This window comes from Nymphaea colorata, chromosome 5, assembly GCF_008831285.2.
Source record: "Nymphaea colorata isolate Beijing-Zhang1983 chromosome 5, ASM883128v2, whole genome shotgun sequence".
NCBI lineage: Eukaryota > Viridiplantae > Streptophyta > Magnoliopsida > Nymphaeales > Nymphaeaceae > Nymphaea > Nymphaea colorata.
The window spans coordinates 13,397,091-13,418,139 of record NC_045142.1 but is presented as its reverse complement, the minus strand read 5'-3'; the positions used below and the strand labels follow the sequence as shown (position 1 = coordinate 13,418,139).

The 21,049-nt window shown below is 37.0% G+C and overlaps 1 protein-coding gene across 2 annotated transcripts in view; it reads right to left on the bottom strand.

The window, feature by feature from the left end:
- Positions 1-17,627, bottom strand: part of LOC116254316 (AMP deaminase) — a 59,728-nt gene extending 42,101 nt beyond the window's left edge. Inside the window, exons 1-9 of one of the 2 annotated variants that reach the window (XM_031629641.2) lie at positions 17,008-17,627; positions 12,000-12,160; positions 9,657-9,864; positions 5,373-5,551; positions 5,230-5,281; positions 4,969-5,096; positions 4,619-4,798; positions 4,408-4,475; positions 4,182-4,324 (exon numbers count right to left, since the gene is read on the bottom strand). In XM_031629641.2, the coding sequence (XP_031485501.1) occupies positions 4,182-4,324; positions 4,408-4,475; positions 4,619-4,798; positions 4,969-5,096; positions 5,230-5,281; positions 5,373-5,551; positions 9,657-9,864; positions 12,000-12,160; positions 17,008-17,431 (1,543 nt within the window). In that variant the 5' untranslated portion in view covers positions 17,432-17,627. The remainder of the gene's footprint in view (positions 1-4,181; positions 4,325-4,407; positions 4,476-4,618; positions 4,799-4,968; positions 5,097-5,229; positions 5,282-5,372; positions 5,552-9,656; positions 9,865-11,999; positions 12,161-17,007) is intronic. The other variant, XM_031629642.2, reaches the window with a different exon arrangement.
- Positions 17,628-21,049: the final 3,422 nt, after the last annotated feature.

Below are 21,049 nucleotides of genomic sequence, written 5' to 3'. Positions count from 1 at the left end.
TTGAGCAGGTGTATTCTAGGAAAAGAGTTTGTATTGACAAGGTGATTGATGGTGAGAAGTCCACTCCGAATCTTAATCCTACTTCTTCCTTGGATGACCCAAGTCATGCTCAGAAACAACCCGTTGAGAGAGAAAGTCAGACAGAAAATGAAAAGGAGGATCTTCCCATTGCCTGAGAAAGGGTGTCAGGTCATGTACCCAACACCCTATTGGTAACTTTGTATCTTACTCTAAATTGAGCACTGACTACAAATGTTTTGTATCATCTTTGTCTGTGGCTGTGATTCCCAGGAATGTTACAGAGGCAGAGTAACTCCAAGTAGACTCATGCTATGCAGGAAGAGATGGAGGCCTTAGACAGAAATCAGACATGGGAAGTGGTAGAGATTCCTGAAGCAACTCATTTGGTTGGGTCAAAGTGGGTCTACACCATTAAGTACAAACCACATAAGAACATTGAGAGGTACGAAGCACGTCCGGTGGCCAAGGGGTTGAGTCAAAAATATGGGATCGACTACTTAGAGACGTTTGCGCCAATTGCGAAGATGAAGACTGTTAGAGTTATTATTTCTTTAGTGGTGCTGAAGGGTTGGGAGATGTGCCAACTCGATGATAAAAATGACTTTCTCAACGGAGATCTCGAAGATGAAGTGTATATGTTTATGCCCCCGGGTTTTGAGAGAAGGCTTTGTATGGGCTCAAACAGTCTCCCCGAGCATGGTTTGAACGTCTCAGACTTGTTATGAAGAAGCATGGCTACAAACAAGGAAATAGAGATCATACCTTGTTTGTAAAGAGGATGGAAGGTAAAGTTACTCTACTGTTGGTTTATGTTGATGATATGATTGTTACAGGTGATGATGAAAAAGAGATAGCAAGATTAAAAGGGTTTACTATCTGCTGAATTTGATCTCAAGGACCTTGGAAAGCTAAAGTATTTCCTTGGTATTGAAATTGCCAGATCAGGTACGACTCTTGTACTTAATCAAAAGAAGTATACCTTGGATCTACTGAAGGAGACAGGAAAACTGGGATGCAGACCAGCTTCTACTCCTCTGGATGCTGGGCACAAACTCGGTAGCAAGGATGGAGAACTTTTGTGTGAAGAAGCTAAAGGGAGATATCAACGTCTAGTTGGTAGATTGATATACCTCACTCTGACTAGAGGGGATATCACATTTGTTGTAAATGTGATGAGTCAGTTTATGCATGCACCTACGGATGCGCACTTGAAGGCTGTAGATAGAATCTTGTGTTACTTGAAGAAGAATCTTGGCAAGGGACTTCTATATGTGAAACAAAGGTCTATTGAAATTGAAGGGTATTCTGATGCAGACTGGGCAAGCTGTGTTGACACCAGAAGATCTACTTCAGGGTACTGCGTCTACTTGGGGGGAAATCTAGTTGTTTGGAGAAGCAAGAGACAAGATGTTTGTTCCCGCTCAAGTGCAGAGGCTGAATATAGGGTAGTTGCTACTGGAGTATCAGAGTTGTTGTGGTTAAAGATCTTGCTGACTGATATTGGGATAGAGATTGAAGGACCTATGAGGATGTATTGTGATAACAAGTCTGCGATTATCTTGACTAACAATCCAGTGCTTCATGATCGAACAAAGCATGTTGAGATTGACCGTCACTTCATCAAAGAAAGAATTGATGTCAGGGAGCTAACATTACCATACATCAAGTCTGAAGACCAAACTGCTGATATTCTAACTAAAGTTTTACATGTAACTCCATTTAAGAGAAATGTATCCAAGTTGGGCATGTTTGATATGTATGTCCAACTTGAGGGGGAGTGTTGACGGATCTTGATGTATGGGTCCGGGTTTGGACCCGATCCAGTGTGTCCTGGGTTGGGCATACTTATATCATTGTAAACCCTAATCTTGTGTTAATGAAGTTTTCTAAGAGAGAGAGAGTCTGGAGGCTAGTGGGCACCAGACCTCCTCACCCGTGGTTTTTTCCCTCTAGTTGAAGGTTTTCCATGTTACATCTGTGTTCGATCTTCGTTTCTTGTGCGTCTATTATTTCTACACCGATCATCAATCGGCAAAGGCAGAGACAGACAAGAACTCCAATGCATGATGAATAGGGGAGGACTGTGTGATGTAGGGTTTATTTTATTAACTGTAAAGAAGGGTGGATGTAGTCAGCAGCACCTGCCTCGCAACGACAAATTCAGGTCCCGCACCCAAGGCAAATAAATTTCACTACCCAAGGCAAATAAATTTCACTACACACATACTTAGGTTGCTTAGACATGTGGATCAATATGGTTAGAATGGACTGATCCTAGAATGACAATGATGCCAGAAAGCTAAGGTGTGAATTGTAAAAAGAAAAAAAACCTAACAGGAGGAGGTGATAATCCTAAGCAGCATGATGTGCAGATTATGGCAATTGAAAAGTGACACCCAAAATTTTTTGGTACATCTGATCATATTCTCTCCAACCTACACTGAAATTGCTAAGACTGAAAAAAAAATGTTTGTTATTATGTGCCTGTGTGTGGGGGGTGTAGAGGAAAATAGAGAGGGAGAGAGATTCTATTATGGCATCCAGAAATATGACATCCAACAGGCCATCCAGGTTTTCTTCTCACCTTAAATTATTTTTTATGAATCCAAACATACAAGTTTTATAAAATCCAATCCAAACATTGAATTTTCGCGGACTTTTTACCTAGCCAGAAAAACAAGACGGCACTCTAAGGAAAGGCAAAGGAACCCAACAACTATTGCCACTTCTTCTCAAAATAGTGCATTAAAAGTGAGAGAGAAAGGAAACAAGAAAACATTAAAAAGTTGTAAGATTTGAAAAAGCCTAGACAAAAATAATTGTGCTTTGTCGCAATATTTTTGCATTTTTTTCATAAAGAGACATTTTTAGCATATTTTCATTTTTTGGGAGTTTCTTTTAACATCTTAATGATCATTTTGAATTTGTATCATAATAAAATTAATAAAAAACTCATAATTTCATAATTTTTTCTAACTTTTTATGTTTTCCTGTTTACTTGAATTCCAAAGATTTTTCTAGGAAAAAGTTAAATGAGGTCTCTAGATTGTCTCAACGACCTTCTACCTTTAAATGGATATATGTATTGATGGGATGTCCTCAACAAAGAGACAAATCTGTATTCTTTTTCTCAACATATATCTATCCTTTCATAAAAGTACCTCACTATCCTTTCATAAAAGTACCTCACTCATTGATTTTTTTTTTTAAGGGCATACTAGCGACACAGTTCTTCCTGTTCAATGGCTTAAGATAGGTTCACACAGTTCACATGATTAAATAGCTGAAGCAACCTAGAGACCCTAAACAGACACACACACACACACACAAGGAATGCATAGGTGATAGGACCAGTAACCATCTTTTAATTTAACAGTCTAAATTTTAATTTATAAAATTCATCCAACATGTGACAAAGAAAATCATGATTTTTATGTCTATTTCATGGTTTGACAGATAAAAGTCACACCATATAGTTAAAACCTGAGAAAATTTTGACGAGCCAGAGCAGACAACTCTCTCTCTCTCTCAATCAATATATACGTATATATATGGTTCCATCCACTGACACAAATAGTTCATCTTTTTTGTGAGACATTTACGTTAAAAATGACTAAATTGAAAAAAAAAAAACCTATTTTTTGGATTTTTTCAAAATAAAGCAAAAATGAAATTAGCGCGTTTTTTTTTTTTATTGTGCTTTTTTACATTATTTTTACATTTTAAGTTTAAAAGTTAAACTATTTATCTTCCTTTCTATCACTACTAAAAGTCTAAAAGTAACATCAACTTTTATCATCTTATCTAGATATTTTTTATGTTTTCTTATCAGTTTCTTATTAGTTTTATTTTTACCTAATTTTTAGGATTTTTCAAAATAAACTCCCGAGATTTTCCCAAGAAAAACAACTTTGTCAAAAACTACCAAAGAAAAACATTTCCATTTAATACCCCAGAACGATATTTGTGACACTAATACCATTATTTTCCTCTAGCAATCTGCATCTAAAGCCTGAAGTCATGCTTGCATGAACAATGTAATATGTATGTGCTTGGTAAGAGTATGGTAGACATATAGATACCCAGAACTGGAAGCATCCAAAGGTTTGAAAATTTGCACAGGGATGGAAAGAAAAATCATGACATGGAAGAGCACTTACCTTGAATAAGGTTATCTTGCTTCAAGAAGATTTCTCTAAGTCTGCTTTGGCCACAAGGATTATACTTAAGATTAAACTTGTCAAATCGATGAAATGTACTCTTATCAGCATGTACGTCTAGCAGATCCACGTTAAGGTCATATCTGTGGTGGAAAAGAAAATATATTCAGGAAAAAATCTCTCAGACAAAAACAAGCACATAGGAACACCAGTATCTTAGCTGTACCCTGTCAAATCCAAGCTCTCGAACACCTCTTGTAATGTCAAATATGTCCCATCACGAAATATAACCACCTAGAAGAATATGTTGTAGATGTAATATTTGAAGTTTGAACACACATGCATGAGAAAATTATTTGGCAAAGAACTCTTCTGTTCATTTAGAGCAATCGAATGTTGTATATTGTATAATTTGGAAAAGCCTCAGGGGAGTATACCTCATCAGGCTCCTTCTTCAACTTCGATTTGATGAATCTGAGAAGGTGCTTCTGGTTCATGCATGCTGAATGATGCACATGGGTATCAACTTTTCGGACATTATAAAAGTCACGATGAGGTGCACTTTTTTGTGCTAGGAATTCTCTATCAGCGTTCAACATTAAGTGAAGATTAAACTTCTGAAAGAAAACAAATATAAGCTGGTCAATTTTAATCTTTTACACATAATACTTCATCTGGAAAATGCAAACAAGACAACTTTGTGCTGGCCTTGCATAAGGGGAGTAAAATTCTAGAGAAAAGAATTAACAATAATACCAAAGAATAATTTGTTGAATACTTCACATACCTGCTGAAGTAGTTCAAGCCGTCTGTGGCATACGGTCCGAACATTGCCTAGTGCAATAACTCGTAATATTCGATGAAGATCAGTAAAAAAGGTTGTTGCATCAGCAACAGGGAATAACTCATCTTTAGCTGGAAAAATAAAAACAGGCATTCAAATATAGATTTGTGCGCTACAAACTGAATAGACGGTATCAGCATATAGCAAATACTAATAAAAATGTTAGCATGTGAATTTATTCAAGAAGAATGAAAAAATTCTCACAGTCTTTGTTTGCATAGACACGAACCACACCATTGACCATTTCCAAGTGATGCTGCAAAAGATGTCCAGGGAAATGGTTATAGTACTGCTAAGTGCTAACAAACCATTAAGAGGCTGATACATGGAGAGACTACTATAATTACATTTGTTTTCTTTTCTGTCGAATATGCAAAGGGATCAGGGTTTGGCTTAGGTGTGCTTGGGTCTGTAATCTCTTCTTTATCCCATGGAGCAACTTCTTCTCTGAATAGATAACGCTCACGCAGTTCAAGGCATTCTTGAAGCAAAAGGTAGACCTCCTCTTCATCCACTGATGGAACCTCTAAATATATCAAATGAAAACAATCAAGATCAAACAGCAGCAAGTGGAAAATTTTAACAAATGCAACTTGTGACTTCTGATTTAAGAAATAAAGTAATGCTTAAGCAAAAAAAAGGCAGTGCAGCAAAATTCAAAAACATGAAGGAAAAGGACGACCTTGAGAAGAAAATCATACAACCAAATATGAAATACATGCATATATGTGCTCTTATCTGTAATGGGAATGTGCACGCTCATGAATCTGTATATGTGTGTGTTTCCTTGATTTTGCATGTGTACGTGTGTGACAAAGGTGTACAGAATGCCATAAACTAATCAATGAACAAAATTTGAACTTGTAAAGCAGATAACCATAACAATGTTTAACTCTCTTATACCAGTAGCAAAATTTCTCCAACCCACATAGGTACTACTTATCCATCGTCATGCCAACTTGGAATTCCTTAAACCACCTTAAACTTTTCTTACTAAAAAAGATTGAACGCAGAAATGCAATTTGAAAATTTGAATGAACCTCAAACTATAAGACTGCAAAAACCAAACAACAGCACCTAAAGCTGCACAAGCAGCACAACAATGTCAATACAGATTCCTTGGATAATCTGACTTATCTACCTTTATTAGGTTGCAAAATGGCACAACATTATGATTTGAAAAGTCACCAATAGGAACAATATTTTGAAAATATCAGATTTCTATTGCCAAAAAAAGAACCTAAAACTAATAAAGTGTAAATATCACAATTTTTCCATGTTTAAAAGAACCATGTTTTTTCATACATATTATAAGTGTGCATTTTCATTTTTTGTTTCGTTTGTATTATTTTCTTAAGACTTGCTACTATTTTTGTACGAAAAATAGTAAAGAACTCACAAATTGTATAATTTTTTCCACCATTATTAGATTTTGAAATGTCTTTTAATTCCAAACTTCCCCAAGAGAACAGAAACTAAAAAGCTTCCTTCCCAAGACATTCCTGGAAAAAATATCAATGGCAATGTTCAAAAATAATCAAATCACTATAATTAATTGACGCAGTGATTAGAGTTCCTCACTCTAATCCCTGCGGGAAGGGCATCAAAGAACACAAACAAAGGGAAAATTGCAGGAAAACAAGGGAAATTCAATACTAAAAGAAAATTAGGGTTTTCTTAATCATCAACTAGTGCTAATCACAAGTAAAGATGCCCTTTTAAGGGGCCTAATCCTAAGAACCGCATAGGATCTTGGGTCCACAAAAATAAAAGATCCAAACCCAAAAATACAGCAAAGAACAAATAAGCCTAAACGGATCCGAATATAAGAAGATCCAGTGATCCGGTCTATACTAAACTATACTACATCATTGACACACTGTCGCTCTAAAGAACATGGACTACTAAGAAAAGGTTCATAATTAGTTCTATCTATCTACTAAACATTTGACATGTGGGATGGATTTAGGAATAGTCAGATATGGAATAAATTTATAGATAATGATTCTATATTTCTATGTGTAATTGGACAGTTACCTTATTAATTTAGAACTAGCAACTGTCATACAGCAGGTTAGAATCCACCAACCAGAGATATATGAATCACACTGGACATCAATTGGCAGGTGAATTGAGTGGGGGAAGTGACAGAAGACTCAAGGACACCCAAGTCGAGCCAATAGACTGAAATCTGGAGGACAATGATGGTTATATGGAGACAGCAATCACTGTTGAGAAACTGTTGAGGCCAGGTCCGGGTCCCTCAAGCATGGGCCAAGCACATTGAGCAACCTCAAGGCCAAGAGACACGTGTGCAATGGCAAAAGCACCAGAGGCCTAGCTACCGCTCAGCAAGGCTTGCCAAGGGCACCTCAGCAACCCTGCAGAAGGTGCCTCGGCCGATGGTTGTGAACACCGAGGGAGAAGGACAGCACACCTTAGCCGCAGCTGATAACACTTGACAATCCCGTCGCTAGCAAAACAACTAGTATTAGCCATAGACAACCCCGTCGCTAGCAAAACAACTAGTATTAGCCATAGGTGGACTACAGTTGGACATGGCATTTAGTTTGAGCAGCAAAGGGTTGTGAGTGCAAATAGAAACCTTGATACCAAGACAGAAGATAACACTTGACAACATTTGTAGGTCGATTTTGGTTGTCAAGAAACCTCCTCTATACTCTCAACAGAACCTTCAGTTATGGCATCAACCCTCCTCACAACAGCCTCAGTCACGACCAATGCCCTTGAATACAAGTCAATGGTACATCAACTACCTCTTGGCCATCGAGGAGTGACTTGAAAAACCACTACACAAATAGAGCTACAACAGCTGCAGCACTCACCATTGATAGTGGATAATTCATGGTCAAAGAAAGTGAATGTTGACCTCATTTGCAACGAGAAACGTCTCCTGAAGGCCTAAGTCCTAACCATTCTTGTACTTAAGACTCCACTACCCAGGCTGGCCTCTCCCCTAGTGCCTCTCTCTCTCTCTCTCTCTCTCTCTCTCTCTCTCTACATATATATATATATATATTCAAGATCTGCAAGAACTGACCTTGGTTGAGTTCCTCCGGAGTTATCTTCATAAAGTTGGGTGGTTTGACTCATTTCTTGTAAATCTTGGCAATTGCTGCAAATCAAACACCCGGAACCTTTTTCTTGCCTAAAACCTCATAACAATTACAACCAGATAGCATGTGACACTCTTCATACTATTTTTAAGTATTTTTCACAAACATAAAACCTTTCTTCAAAAGTCAAAATTCACATTTTGCCCCTAAAATTTAAGAGTAAGTGATTAAGTGTAAAAGGGTTTGTTGGACAACTCAATCACCAACCAATCATCAAAAGTGCATACTGAAACCTCTTAAGAGAGAGTAGAGGCAATATCTACAACCAATGCCTAACATCTCTTCATCCAAGTAACAAAGTTTGACTCTTTGAGTTTCAGACCATTATGATGGAAGTGACCTCTTTATCATCATCCTTTTCTTCCTACAAAACAAATTGTGGCATGGCTGGTATTGATCATCCATATGCCCAAAAGAAAAAAAAAACCTTCGTAATAAAAGGGAAATGTGCCTTTTCCCAGTCCAGAAGTTTGCAGTTCAAATTTTTCATAGACAAGTTGCACAAAAAGTTTGAAGAGAACGCAAATCAAGATAAAGAACAATCCATGGCTAAGGAAACGAAAAGACATGACCCAAGACACACAAAATAAAGAAACAGAAAAAAAAAGGTTCAATGCCAACTAACAACAATGGTCAAGACTCAAGACATGAAAGAATAGACATCTAAGCCAGATAAGTGGACATCTGTTTTTCTTTAAGCAGAAGTCTAGAATTCTAAGCCTGGAATGAAATCCACAGGCTGATCACATGTACAAAGTGCTGAAGAAGTTCTGAATCTAATTTCTTATCAAAATGTCCTTTATATAGTAACACAATAGGTGATATATTTAAGCCAGTGCAGCACAAGACAGAACAGAGAATTAGAGTCAAAACTGAAATAAAAAGCAAATCAGATTTGGCATGAATTTTTTGGCCAAAACACGTGAAACATAACTGAGATTTTGGGTGTAACCTTTATGTAGATGACAGGAGATTAACTTAGAAATTTAAGATTTTAGCATTTGGAAAGCACACTTAGGGTTTTGGAAGGAGAAGAAAGAGGACCCAACGACGAGAAATTTGGAGATTTCAGTTCAGAAGAATAGAAACCAATAGATCTCAGTAAATGGTTGGTAAGGATATATAGATAAAACCACATGAAGGAAATTTTCTGCATGGGGGGTGGGGATGTTTGGAAGATAAATTTTGGGAAAAGAAAAAAAGGAATTTTAAACAGGCTTGGAGATAAACATGACCTAGAAGACAGATGAGAGGTAAACAACTTCATAAGAAATTTAAGAATATGAAAAAATCCGAAGTGCAAACACAAAAAATCAATATGATCTTTGAGAGAGGGAATCAGAAAGCAACTTCACATATCAAGAAAAAAACTCACACACGAGCATTGAGCACAATTTCCATCGAGAATTGGAAAATGACACCAGGCATGAAAGCCACCATTGCCGCTCTAAGCAAAGACAATGATTCAAATTGAGATAGTAGTGTCATGCATACCGTTTGGAGAGATTTTTAGTCTAACAAAAGTTTCCTGTTCTGGTTCCTTCCTTAAAATATCTGCCGCCACCGGATCAGGCTGCACACCATGAAGGTCTCCAGACACACTATGAGATCGTATCATGCTAGCTGAAACAATGGGTTTCTGGTCTCCATTGGCCATAGCAGAATCTGACATTGCTAAAAACGGTGCCCGACCTTCTAATTCCTGTTGATAAGACTCACATGTCACCAGTGTGCTAGGTCAGTCTAGAGAAACATATTGGCAAAAATATATGGATTGAGCAGCAAGTTAGAAGCACCATTAACTAATTCATTGACTGCAGTAGGTATAGCATTTTGAAATGACGGAAAAAAAAATGCAGGTACACCAAGGCCTCTAATTTATCCACATGATAAGATGACGTTGAATTAAGGGTGGGCATTGGGACGGGGCCCGTCAGGCTTTTGGGCCCCCAGCCCATGGTCGGGCCGGGGCCGGGCCATGAAAATTGCAGTGGGCCAGCCAGGGCCCGGGCCCAGGTGGTTCAACCAGGCCTCCGGAACCTAGGCCTGATATTTTTTTTTAATTTTTTTATTATATTTTTTATATATATTTCCATACAAATATATATATATATATATAATATATATTTTTGACTTTTTTTAATTAAAACTGGGCCCGGGCTGAATCCGGCTGGGCCAGCCCGGACCCGAGCTGAATCCGGCCGGGCCAGCCAGGGCCAAGCCCAATGCCCACCCCTACGTTGAATAACATCATGAGGTAGGTAAATAAGTTTCACCCATAGTCACAAATAATGTTTCAGAGTTTTAAACGGCAAGGTTTTTCTCGAGTATAATACGGTGAGTTTGAAAAAAACAGGAAAAATACGGTCAATTTTTAAAAAATAGAAATAAAAACTAAAAGTGAGGGAAAAATAAAATAAGTGAGAAACTAATAACACAAACATCAAAAGATAAGTAGATTTGCAACAAATAAAAAATAGAAAATGAAAAAAAAAACTGTTTGGTATTACTATTACAAAATGAAAAAGTGAAAAAAACACAAAAAAACGCATTAAAAATGTTTTTTTTCGTTTTTAACATTTTTTTCAAAAAAAACACGTTTTTTTAAGTTTTAAATGGCAATTTAATTTATTGCATTTTTTCACTTTTTTTTTAAAAAAACACGTTTTTTGTGACATTCGTTTCACCATATCAAACTCATCTAGTAGATGATTAAGTTCCAAATGCCTGTTCACATGCAGAACACAGTTTGCAGCATTGTTTTGGGAATTCCTGAGGAAGATTTACTTCTGTTGTTATTCAAAACGAGATTTTCCTAAGGATAATCCTAAGAAAATCGGGAATTCAAAAAACATGAATAATACATAAGACAATACCAAAGCTACAAAAATATATGTTTTTAATATTTCAAAAAGTAAAGAAAATACCATACAAAAAGCTTTTCAAACAAAAGAAAAATTAGAAAGAAAAAAATATCAAGTATGTTTTTGTCCAAAAAACTGCAAAATGAGCAGGATTTTGTTGGCATAATATCATGACAGTGCCGCAGAATCTTTTTTGGGGCAAATATTGTGACGGCATTGGGTGGCTAGCTCCAAATGATATCAATACAATGACATTTGCAAAAATATTAAGTGACTGGGCAGAAAATGCAAAATAACATGTCAGGGAGCACATCCACAGGAAACATCATCCTGCAGCCATAGCAGAAGTACAGGACATGGAAGCAGAATGGCTTGTCATGGAAACAATAGTAACTTATTTAGTTGCTTCAGAGTCAACCTCCATGCAGATGAAGAAAATAAAAGGACAAAGGAAAGACAATCACATTTTGAATTAACAGACTTATTGCTCAACTATTATCTGCTGAACAAAACTAATGACCAACCAGGATACCTGGTTCCCCAAGTCACATGGGTATGGGTACGGGTACGGAGATATGGGTACGGATACGACAACTTAAAAAAATGTGGGTATGGCAGGATATATGTATGTATATGTACAAAATAACACAAAAAAATCAAAATGAAAGCAACATTTTAATAAAGAAGTGATATAAATAAAACATAAAAACATTATATGTTACTGAACAATAACTCCAAGAATAGAATGAAAAGTAAGGCGGAAAAAAATTAAATCAAAGTAAAATTAAGCAGTTTGGATCTAAAGGTACTCAAGTGTGTCCAAGTACCCATTTTGGGTATCGGTACAGCGAGACGGGTATGTGGACCTTACTGAAGTATGCATGCGACTTAGTTGTTTCCTAATTAATGAGGAGAGCATTCTAAGGAAACAAATATTTCATCCAAACCAGCCAACAGAAGTGGGGAATGTTACCACATTTCCATTCACATGGCCATAGTGATTTTCCAGCTTTCCATTTTCAGGCACATCATCATCCTCATCAGAGCCCTCTACACTCTCAAAGGCACTAGCACTAGCAACAGGAGACTTGGGAGACGAAGGCCTGATGACAGAACCAGATCTTTTAGCAGAGCCTGCATTTGGAAGAATAATGGATTTGTAAAGTGGAGGCTCCCATCATAAGCATGCATCAAGCACAAGACTAGCACTGTGATAAAAGTCATAACATATGAGAAGAAAGTTAAATGTGAATTAAACAAGTTTATCTTATCATGGAACACTAAAGATAGATAAGTTTATCTTACCACGGAACACTAAAGAAAGAAATCATTGTGTTCACATCATAGACGCCGAAACAGAACATACTTTTCAATCAAACGAGCAGACTTTTGTTACCTGGTTTAATAATAATGTCTTGAGTGTGCAAGATATTGTTGTTATGCTTGAAATGAAGCACCTTTTATTGTTCAAGTAGTCATTCTGATCTTCAAGAAGCCGGTTGACTATGAATGTGCTCATAACATTAGACCACCAGGTATTCTAAAATTTGTTTACCAATTGTATCTCATTCATTTGAATGACATATTCGACCCTACTTGAAGTTACAAAGCAACAAAAAATTTCTATCTCCTAAAATAATATAAAAGAAAAACTATATGCATCCATTATCGTATAACATATATAAAATTTGTAGATAATTGCTCTTATACTCTTCTGTTAAATTGCCAAACCCGCTAACTCAAGCTGGGGCATTTTTGTTACTTTAATTCTCTTATGTTAGGCTGTAAACTCCAGGCTTATGTACTCTTAGCATTTTCAGTATTCTAATTTCACAAAAAATATAATCAAATAAAGTTGGATTAATGCAATTTTGTTAAGATTAATAAGCTATGGTTGACCCTTAACTAAATTTCCAATATTGACAAATCAACACTTATACAGTCTATGCAACTAACGCTACAAGTTATATAACCTAAATGAGGAATAAAATTTACAAAAAAAATTCTGCTAATTCATAATTATATTTCTTTCACTTTAAATGAACATTCGTATAAAATTGTCTATAGTAAAAATGTGTATAATGAAGAAGAAACAAATTTATTTTCAACTTATTACTTTACATGAAGGTTTTGCAGAATGGCGCTTATTGCATAGCTGCCTCCATTTAAAGTTTTCATTATTTAAACTTACCAAGAAAAATAAATAAGTTAAAATTACATTTCCATCAGAAACTTTCCTGGAACATTAACATCCAATAATTGGCACTTAAACAGTACGTATTCAAGTAATATTCATAAGTATCAAAGAATATGCATTGGCAATTGATATAACTAATTTCATTTTAATCAACTTGAACAAGTTAGAGAGAGTTATTAGGCTATTTTAGGCTATTCATTTGGAGAGAGAGGAATAGTACATTGGGTGTAGAAAGTAATTGATTATTTATCAAAAAATCTTACCAAGAAGTTTTTAAAGCGACATGAGTGTCACATTTTCTATGTAAAGGCCCCTCTCAAAAAATCATTATTGTAATATTTTTGCCCATTCATAGCTGATTCAGCCGAATCACTGAATCAGCACCTGCTATCCAATTCAATTTCCAATTTTGAAACAGGTCAAAATTCATGGAAACAAATACGAAGTTAATGTCATGTGACCACTTTAATTATTTCATTCTTTATGCAATAAAGAATAAATCTTATCCTTTATAACTGCTGGCAAAACATCATCAAGATTTTAAGATAACTTTAAAAAATCAATGAACTGTATTTAATGTTGGTTTTTTCTATTTTTCGGAAAGAACATTTTACCAAAAAATGCAGTAAGTTTTGACAGTATAACAAAAACATGCTTAACTTTGGAAACCCTTCATATAACCACCTGTTTCTTATGTAAATTTAAGTGGTCAAACGAAGGAATCAAAACAAAAGCATTTATTCCATTAAAACTCAACATGTGTTGTACTTTTTTTTTCAGAAAACCAATTTACAAAGTTATTCTTATACACATGCACGTAACATGTTATAACAGAATCAGTCATAGACATCGCAACATTTTTGAAAATATTGTGATATTAACGTCAAAAAACAGAAAAACGAAAAAAATTGAAAAAAACGCGATATTTTGAAAATTTGGGAAAATACTAAGTCACACAGGCCGCACCCACACACACATCAGTGCGGATGCTGGTGCTGGTGCAGCCCGACACAGCGTCAAATGAATTTTGGCCGTTCTGGAAAATGTTTTGGCTGAGTTTTCATTGATATATCGATTCAAGACAACCTTGATAAAAGAAAGTTTAAAAATATACAAAAATAATATTACTTATATAACAAATAACATATATATGTATATAATTTATATACATATATATATTTATTTATTTATTTTTATTTATTTATTTATTTATTTATATTATCTCGCTGCACCCGCACCCAATTTTTTTTTAAACTTGCTACATCCCGCACCGGCACCCATACCCATGTGACATAGGGAAAATATTTATCGTGTTATTATCACATTTTTCTGTGATTTTTTCATTTTCTATTCTTTAGCATTGATATTATCATGGATTTAAATATCAATTTAAACTAAATTATTTCCATTATTTGTATTATCATTAATTCCTTTTATCACTTTTATATAGTTTTATTCATATTTCCTGTTAGTTCCTCATTTATTTCATTTATACCTTTTTTTTTCAAATTTTCTGAGCTTTCCTCAAGATTTTCCCAAAAAAACAATTTTGCCATTAAAACCCCGATAAAAACCCGAAAATGATATTTGTGACACTGAACGAAATATAAAATTGCCACAAAATAAGGAATACCACAATTTAACAAAAAATAATAATATAACAAGTAACTATAAAAATGAAGTACGCATGTTAGAACATGTATAAAAAAGTAAAATTGAGTTAAGCTTTGCTGCCAGCCGACCGCACCCAGTTGCGGGAACATGTCAGTAGACAGGTCATACAGCAGGCTTCCCCCTCCGCCATCGCATACCATGGATGCGAGGTTTATTCCTTCTCAATTATTCAACTTCTTGCAAAGAAAAGGTGAGAATAACCTTATCACAAACTAAAAGAAATAGTTAAGGGTCAACCAAATGAAGAAAAACCCTTCATTAAACCATAAACACAAAACTAATTCTCTCACGGACTAGGTCAACAAGTTTGACCAATTATGTGCAGATGTTTATAGGGACTCACTATGCTAAAGATATGAGACTAGGTTACTCTTTTGGAGGTATAGACGTGATGCAGTGGTGACGGCCCGTCATTTCTCTATAACATAGGATTTGTTCTTAGGAAAGGAATATCTGGCTACGTGTTTGCCTCTTTGGAAATGGTCTTTTGGCTAAGGGTAGCTTAGGAGTCTAAAAGGCTTTGGTGTAAATGACAAGAGGCCCTTGTTAATTGAAGATTGAATTGGATCAGCAAACATATTATCAACCCTGCTATGCAATGACAATATGCTAAAATATTCTTAAAGTTGTCGTGCAGAAGGATATTGTTGAACTCTTGGTTGCACAAGGGAGCCAGTGTAGTATTAGAAACTGCAGAAAAAGCTGAAGACTGCTGGCTTTCTACCAATTCAGCCAACATTTAGATTTCTCTCCATCCAAAATTTTTTGTTTTTATACACTTCTCTGATTGTTGCTAAGCAATTTAGTAAATTAGCAATGCTAATGGTCTATATCATGCAATACTTGGCTAATAATATATGTGGTACTTTAATATCTTTCTCCTCTGAAAGGGAAAAAGTTAGGTACCTAATCCACACGCAACATTTGGTTGGTTGATGTATATGTCAACAAATCAACCTTGATTCTCTAGGCAAAGTCACTATCTTCTGAGCTGGTCTGATGAGGAATTGACCTGAAATTCTTCTTAGGTGGTTCTTAGAAAATTTAGTACACTATGTGGACTTTTTAAACACATTCCCTTGTCTAATTGGGCAACACCAAAGGAGAAGACCTGGTGATTCTTCACCTGCCATAACATTTGGTGAAATATAGGAGATACACGAGTATATTAAGAACCACACAGGAATTTAGTTTAAGCTACTGCCAAAAAAACACTAGAACCGATATTTGCTGCACTGGAACTAAGGAGTTAGGACTATTTTCATACTCTTCAAATCACAAATGAGATAGGTACGCTAGCTGGGAAGGCTTACCCATTTCTGAAAAAGCTATATCATGTAAAGAAGCGCCTTCTTGGTAATAGGAAAACTGGGGATAGGCAAACAGCTAGGGTGAAAAGATACTTAACAAAAACATACTGAGGCAACGTGCTGAGGATTCTATACAGTTGAAACACCTGTAATTTCTGCAATACCATCTGGACGACGGTGCTGAGGATTCTATACAGTTGAAACACCTGTAATTTCTGCAATACCATCTGGACGACGTTGCATTTACGGCCCCTCTACAAATCGAAACAAGCTTGCGTTCACTTCCTCTCACTCTCAAGTGACGCTGTGATGGAACCTAACATCGTGAGTTCCTGATGCATAAAGTTGGTAAACTCATAATGCCCAACAACCTGTACTAGTGGCATAAGTTACGATGCGTATCAGAAAACAGAACGGGCGGTATCTAGTATGCCTGCAATTACCGGAACAATGATGGTCAAGCATGAAGTAACCAAGCATTTCGATATAAGAATGTCGAATAGGGAAGAGATGAATAAGAACTAAGCATCATGATCCTCACAATACTCGTTGGATTCTCTTACAAAGCAATCAGTAGGTTACAGAAGCTTAGGTTCCACAGAAATGCTCACCTAATTAAAGGGCGCCAATAATTATAGGAATTAATCATATAAAAGAAGCATCGTATTCCACCGATACAAAGCGCATACATACAACAATTCGCCCATACATTACGAAGCAGAGGATGGTTGTCCGACAATGTACGTATATCGTAGGAGCTGGACTACTTCATTCAGGGGAGAAATCAGATAACGGCATACCTTCCGGAAGCGTCTGCAGGCGGGGCAGGCCGGCCGGAATGGCGAAGCCAGCAGCGGAAGAGGACCTCTGCTGCTGCTGCTGCAGAACCCCACCATCCTCAACAGATAAAGGTCCATTGAGCTTCTTCTCCATACCGGCCTCCAGATGGTAACCCCCGTCTGCCATGCTGCTAACATCCGGTAACGAGGCCGACGATCGGCGGTAGGAGGGAGCGGACTTCCGACCCCGCCTCCGCTTCTCAACCTTCCTGTAGCCCTGAGAGTGAGCCTCTCGCTCGCTGTCGCTGCCGCTCTCATGGCCAACCTTGCGAGCGAACTCGAGAAGCTGCGATAGCGTTCGGCGGTGCATATAGTACGCGGAGACAGCGACGAATGACGCGCCGACAAGCGCCGCCATCGCCAAGTGTATCGCGTAAGAGTCCATCCCCTCCTCCTCCCTCCTCAACCTTCGGCCGCTAAACGCAGCGGACAATGGAGTTTGGAGTCAACTGTTTCCTTGGTGTTGCTTCGATCGCCCTCTCTTCCCTCCTCTTCTCCCAGGTTTCGTCGGCCTGGTGGTGCTGTTGAGAGAGAAGCGGAGGGTATGGGAAGGGATGGCCGCATTTATGCGCCGAGCTTTTCGTTTTTATGCAACGTCTGTGGTTTTTATCGGGAAGCATATATTCCCTCTTCAGGCCGGATAAAAAGTGGCAAGTCGTTAAGCGTCATAAAAATTTTAAAAAGAATAACAAAAAGCCGCCTAACGATTGGATGAATGCCGAGTTACCGCTCAGCTTTTGAAGCTCCAACCTTTTTCCCGGCAACCTTTTTCCAGCATAGCCTCAGATTTTTTATCCGATGTTACTGTAAATTTTAAAACAATGGATACGTAGTCGGACCCCTCTCCCGTCGTCGGACCACAAACCGATGGTGTTCACAAGATAATACAAATTTGGGATCTCCATTTGAGAAATCCGTTGTTTGTTGGGTTGGTGGATTTAACCTAACATCAATATAAAATGAGTGTCGGATTTCAAATCCAAGGTTATCAAACATAACTTAAGAAGGGGCTTTGTGAATGAAAAATGTTATTTAAACAAAATAACAAAACTACTCTCTCTCTCTCTCTCGCTCTTTCTCTCTAGGGGCAATCCCAACTTTATTATCGATCAATTTTGACCTTCTTATCTTCATAAATATCGGTAGCATCTCATCCTCATCTAGGAACAAGTGCACCAGCTCCAGTCACATATTGTTCAGTTTGATATCGAGTCGACCTAGATTCAGTAAATTGAGTCCGAGCTGAACATGTTTAAGATAGTGCCACTTTATATATATATATATGAAATAAAAACAAAAAATGGTGTTAAAATTTATCAAAAATTACAAACATGCCTATGAAGATTAACAAACATGGAGAAACAAGTCAAACTCGTCTAACTTGAACTCGACTCATATATAACTGAACTTTAACTCAAACTGAAGGTTGACTCCTTTATTAAACGAGTGGAGCTCAAGTCGAGCTACTCGAGGGAGTTCGACTCGAGCCCTGCTCGTTGGGCATCCCTATCCTCATTCCTGACCAAGCGTCGTCCTCCTTCGTATACTGCAAGGGCTTCCTCGTCTTTATGGTTCATATCATTAGAAAGAGAACAGGTTGCATCCACCACCAAAGAGCTAGATTGTGGGAGACAGGAGCACCATCTCGCAATCAACGATTTATTGCCTTACGTCTAATCTTGACTGAAGTTATGACAAATATCTCTTGCAACGTGAACTTAATTTCAATTAGTCCTTCTTGGTCTTGCACCTTTCACCGTCATTTGCCTGCTGCATCTTCACAAAGCATGTACATTCGTAGTTGTACTAAGTGAATAAAATATTATAGACCATATGAACATATGATCATAAAACTAACTTTCTTAAGTGAAAATGTGGATCTCTCCGGCAACTTAACCGCAAGACAATCCACCTTATCTCTTAACTTAATTTGTTTGGACGCACTCCTTATCCAAAAAGCTTTAGAGAAGTTGGAACGCTGAGTTCTAGTGCAAAACACATAAGCATCCAACATTTTCCCACTTCTTTTCCAGATAACCATATACACTTTAAGATTATGAAAGTCTCGTGCATAGAAAAGTTATAACTATACACGTAGACACACACAGGAGCTCTGAGCCAAGGTAGGGCCCGCTTGGGCCTTGGCTCCACCTCAATTTTTTTTAAAATATATATGTAAATTTAAAAAATTTTACTTATGCTATATAAAAATTTTGAAAAATGATAGTTCGAATCTTAATTAAAATTTAAAATTGTCAAAATTTAAAAACTTTAATTCAGTCCACTTCATGAAAAATTTCTACCTCCGCCTCCAAACACGCACCTTATCTCTATAGTTTTTGAACCAACATTAGATATTTATTTAAGAGAGCTTTTGAGAAAACTTTCTCACTCAAAAACAAAGAAACTTTCGCACTCAAAAACAAAACAAAACTTGAGACCTTGATACATCGCAGATTTCATCACGGGCCTCTACACCCCACCTTCAATTTTTCGATTGGCTATAAATTTGGAGCCTTGACTCGGGCCACTAGTTGGGGTTTCATTATTTCGGTAATAATTTCTTAATTGACATCCAATCTACATCGACACGTAGGCTGAAAATGTCGGTGAAAACTTTCAGCGACAATATTTTACCGACACTTGAAGGAAACGTTGGTAATATTTTTATGAACGCTTGAACTATCTTTGCCAATATTTTTTTGGCTGTCCGTAACAGCCGTACTTTTTTGTACTATTGAGCAATTATAATTAGTATTAAAACTAAAAGTTCAATGCTTCAATGTAGTCTACATACGTGTACTCCAAAAAAAGTGGGGGTGGTTGGAGGGGCAGATTCAAAAATTTTTCGTGAAGGGGTCAAATTAAAATTTTTAATTTTTGATAGGAGCCAAAATATCATTTTTCAAAATTTTTATGTAGGATAAATAAATTTTTTTAAAATTTACATGTATTTTTTTTAAGAAGGCCAGAGCCCTTATGAGCCCCCTCTTGTCTTAGCCCATGGTCCATTGTAACATCCCAATATGCAAGAATAGTAGGTTTTAGCTTTATATCGAGCACCTTAGGAAACCATAGAAGGAAGGTTTACAAGGCTTGGTGCCCTAGGCACTTATATTACCGTAGAGGGCATAACATAACTAGCTATGCTCACACCCAATCATTTTTTATTACCATGGGCACTATGATTATATATATCAAGGGATAGGGACGCAACATAACTCGTTATGCTCACACCCAATCACTTTTTATTACCATGGGCGCTATGCTTCTACATATCAAGGGATAGAGGCACAACACCTAACTAAAGGTACGAGGCGTGACACCTAACTAAAGGTACACCCCCGCTCTTGATGCTAAAGCAACTAAGCAACTATGACGTTGTTTGATCTTTTATGGGAGGCTTGTGGGTTGCCTAAAGTTAGGCACTTGTGTCATTTTTTGGCTGCACAGTTACTATTAGTATCAGAGTTAGGTTCAACATTTAGACCTAAGGCACACAAAGTGGACACATGTGCCGCAAAAGATATTGTTATGTAAAATCTTAAGAGGCGTAGATGGTTGGTTTCAGTCCTATATCCTTAATAAACTTGGATGAGTTATTGCCAATCATTTTGCTCATCTTTGGCCCCAAAGCTAACAACGACGCATTCAGGTTGTTTTTGGGACTAGTCATTGTATAAAATAGAGTAAGTGACATCACCGTCATCAGACTTTTCATATGCTAGAGAATAGTTGATATGAGCATCCAACATTTGGCAGAAATTAATTTCACAATCAGAAACAATGATACTGACATATAGATAGCGATAGACTCCAAACGCACAATATGGTTGGTTCGACAGGTGGTGCATTGAAGACGTGCCTTTGGTTGCATTCTCATGAGTGCCACTCCCTTTGGACTGTAAATAGTGGAATCACAACACTCTTTAATGGGTGTATCTTACCCTACCTAATTCTCAACGCAACCCAGGACCCTGACGACAAAGGGAATGAGGGGAGC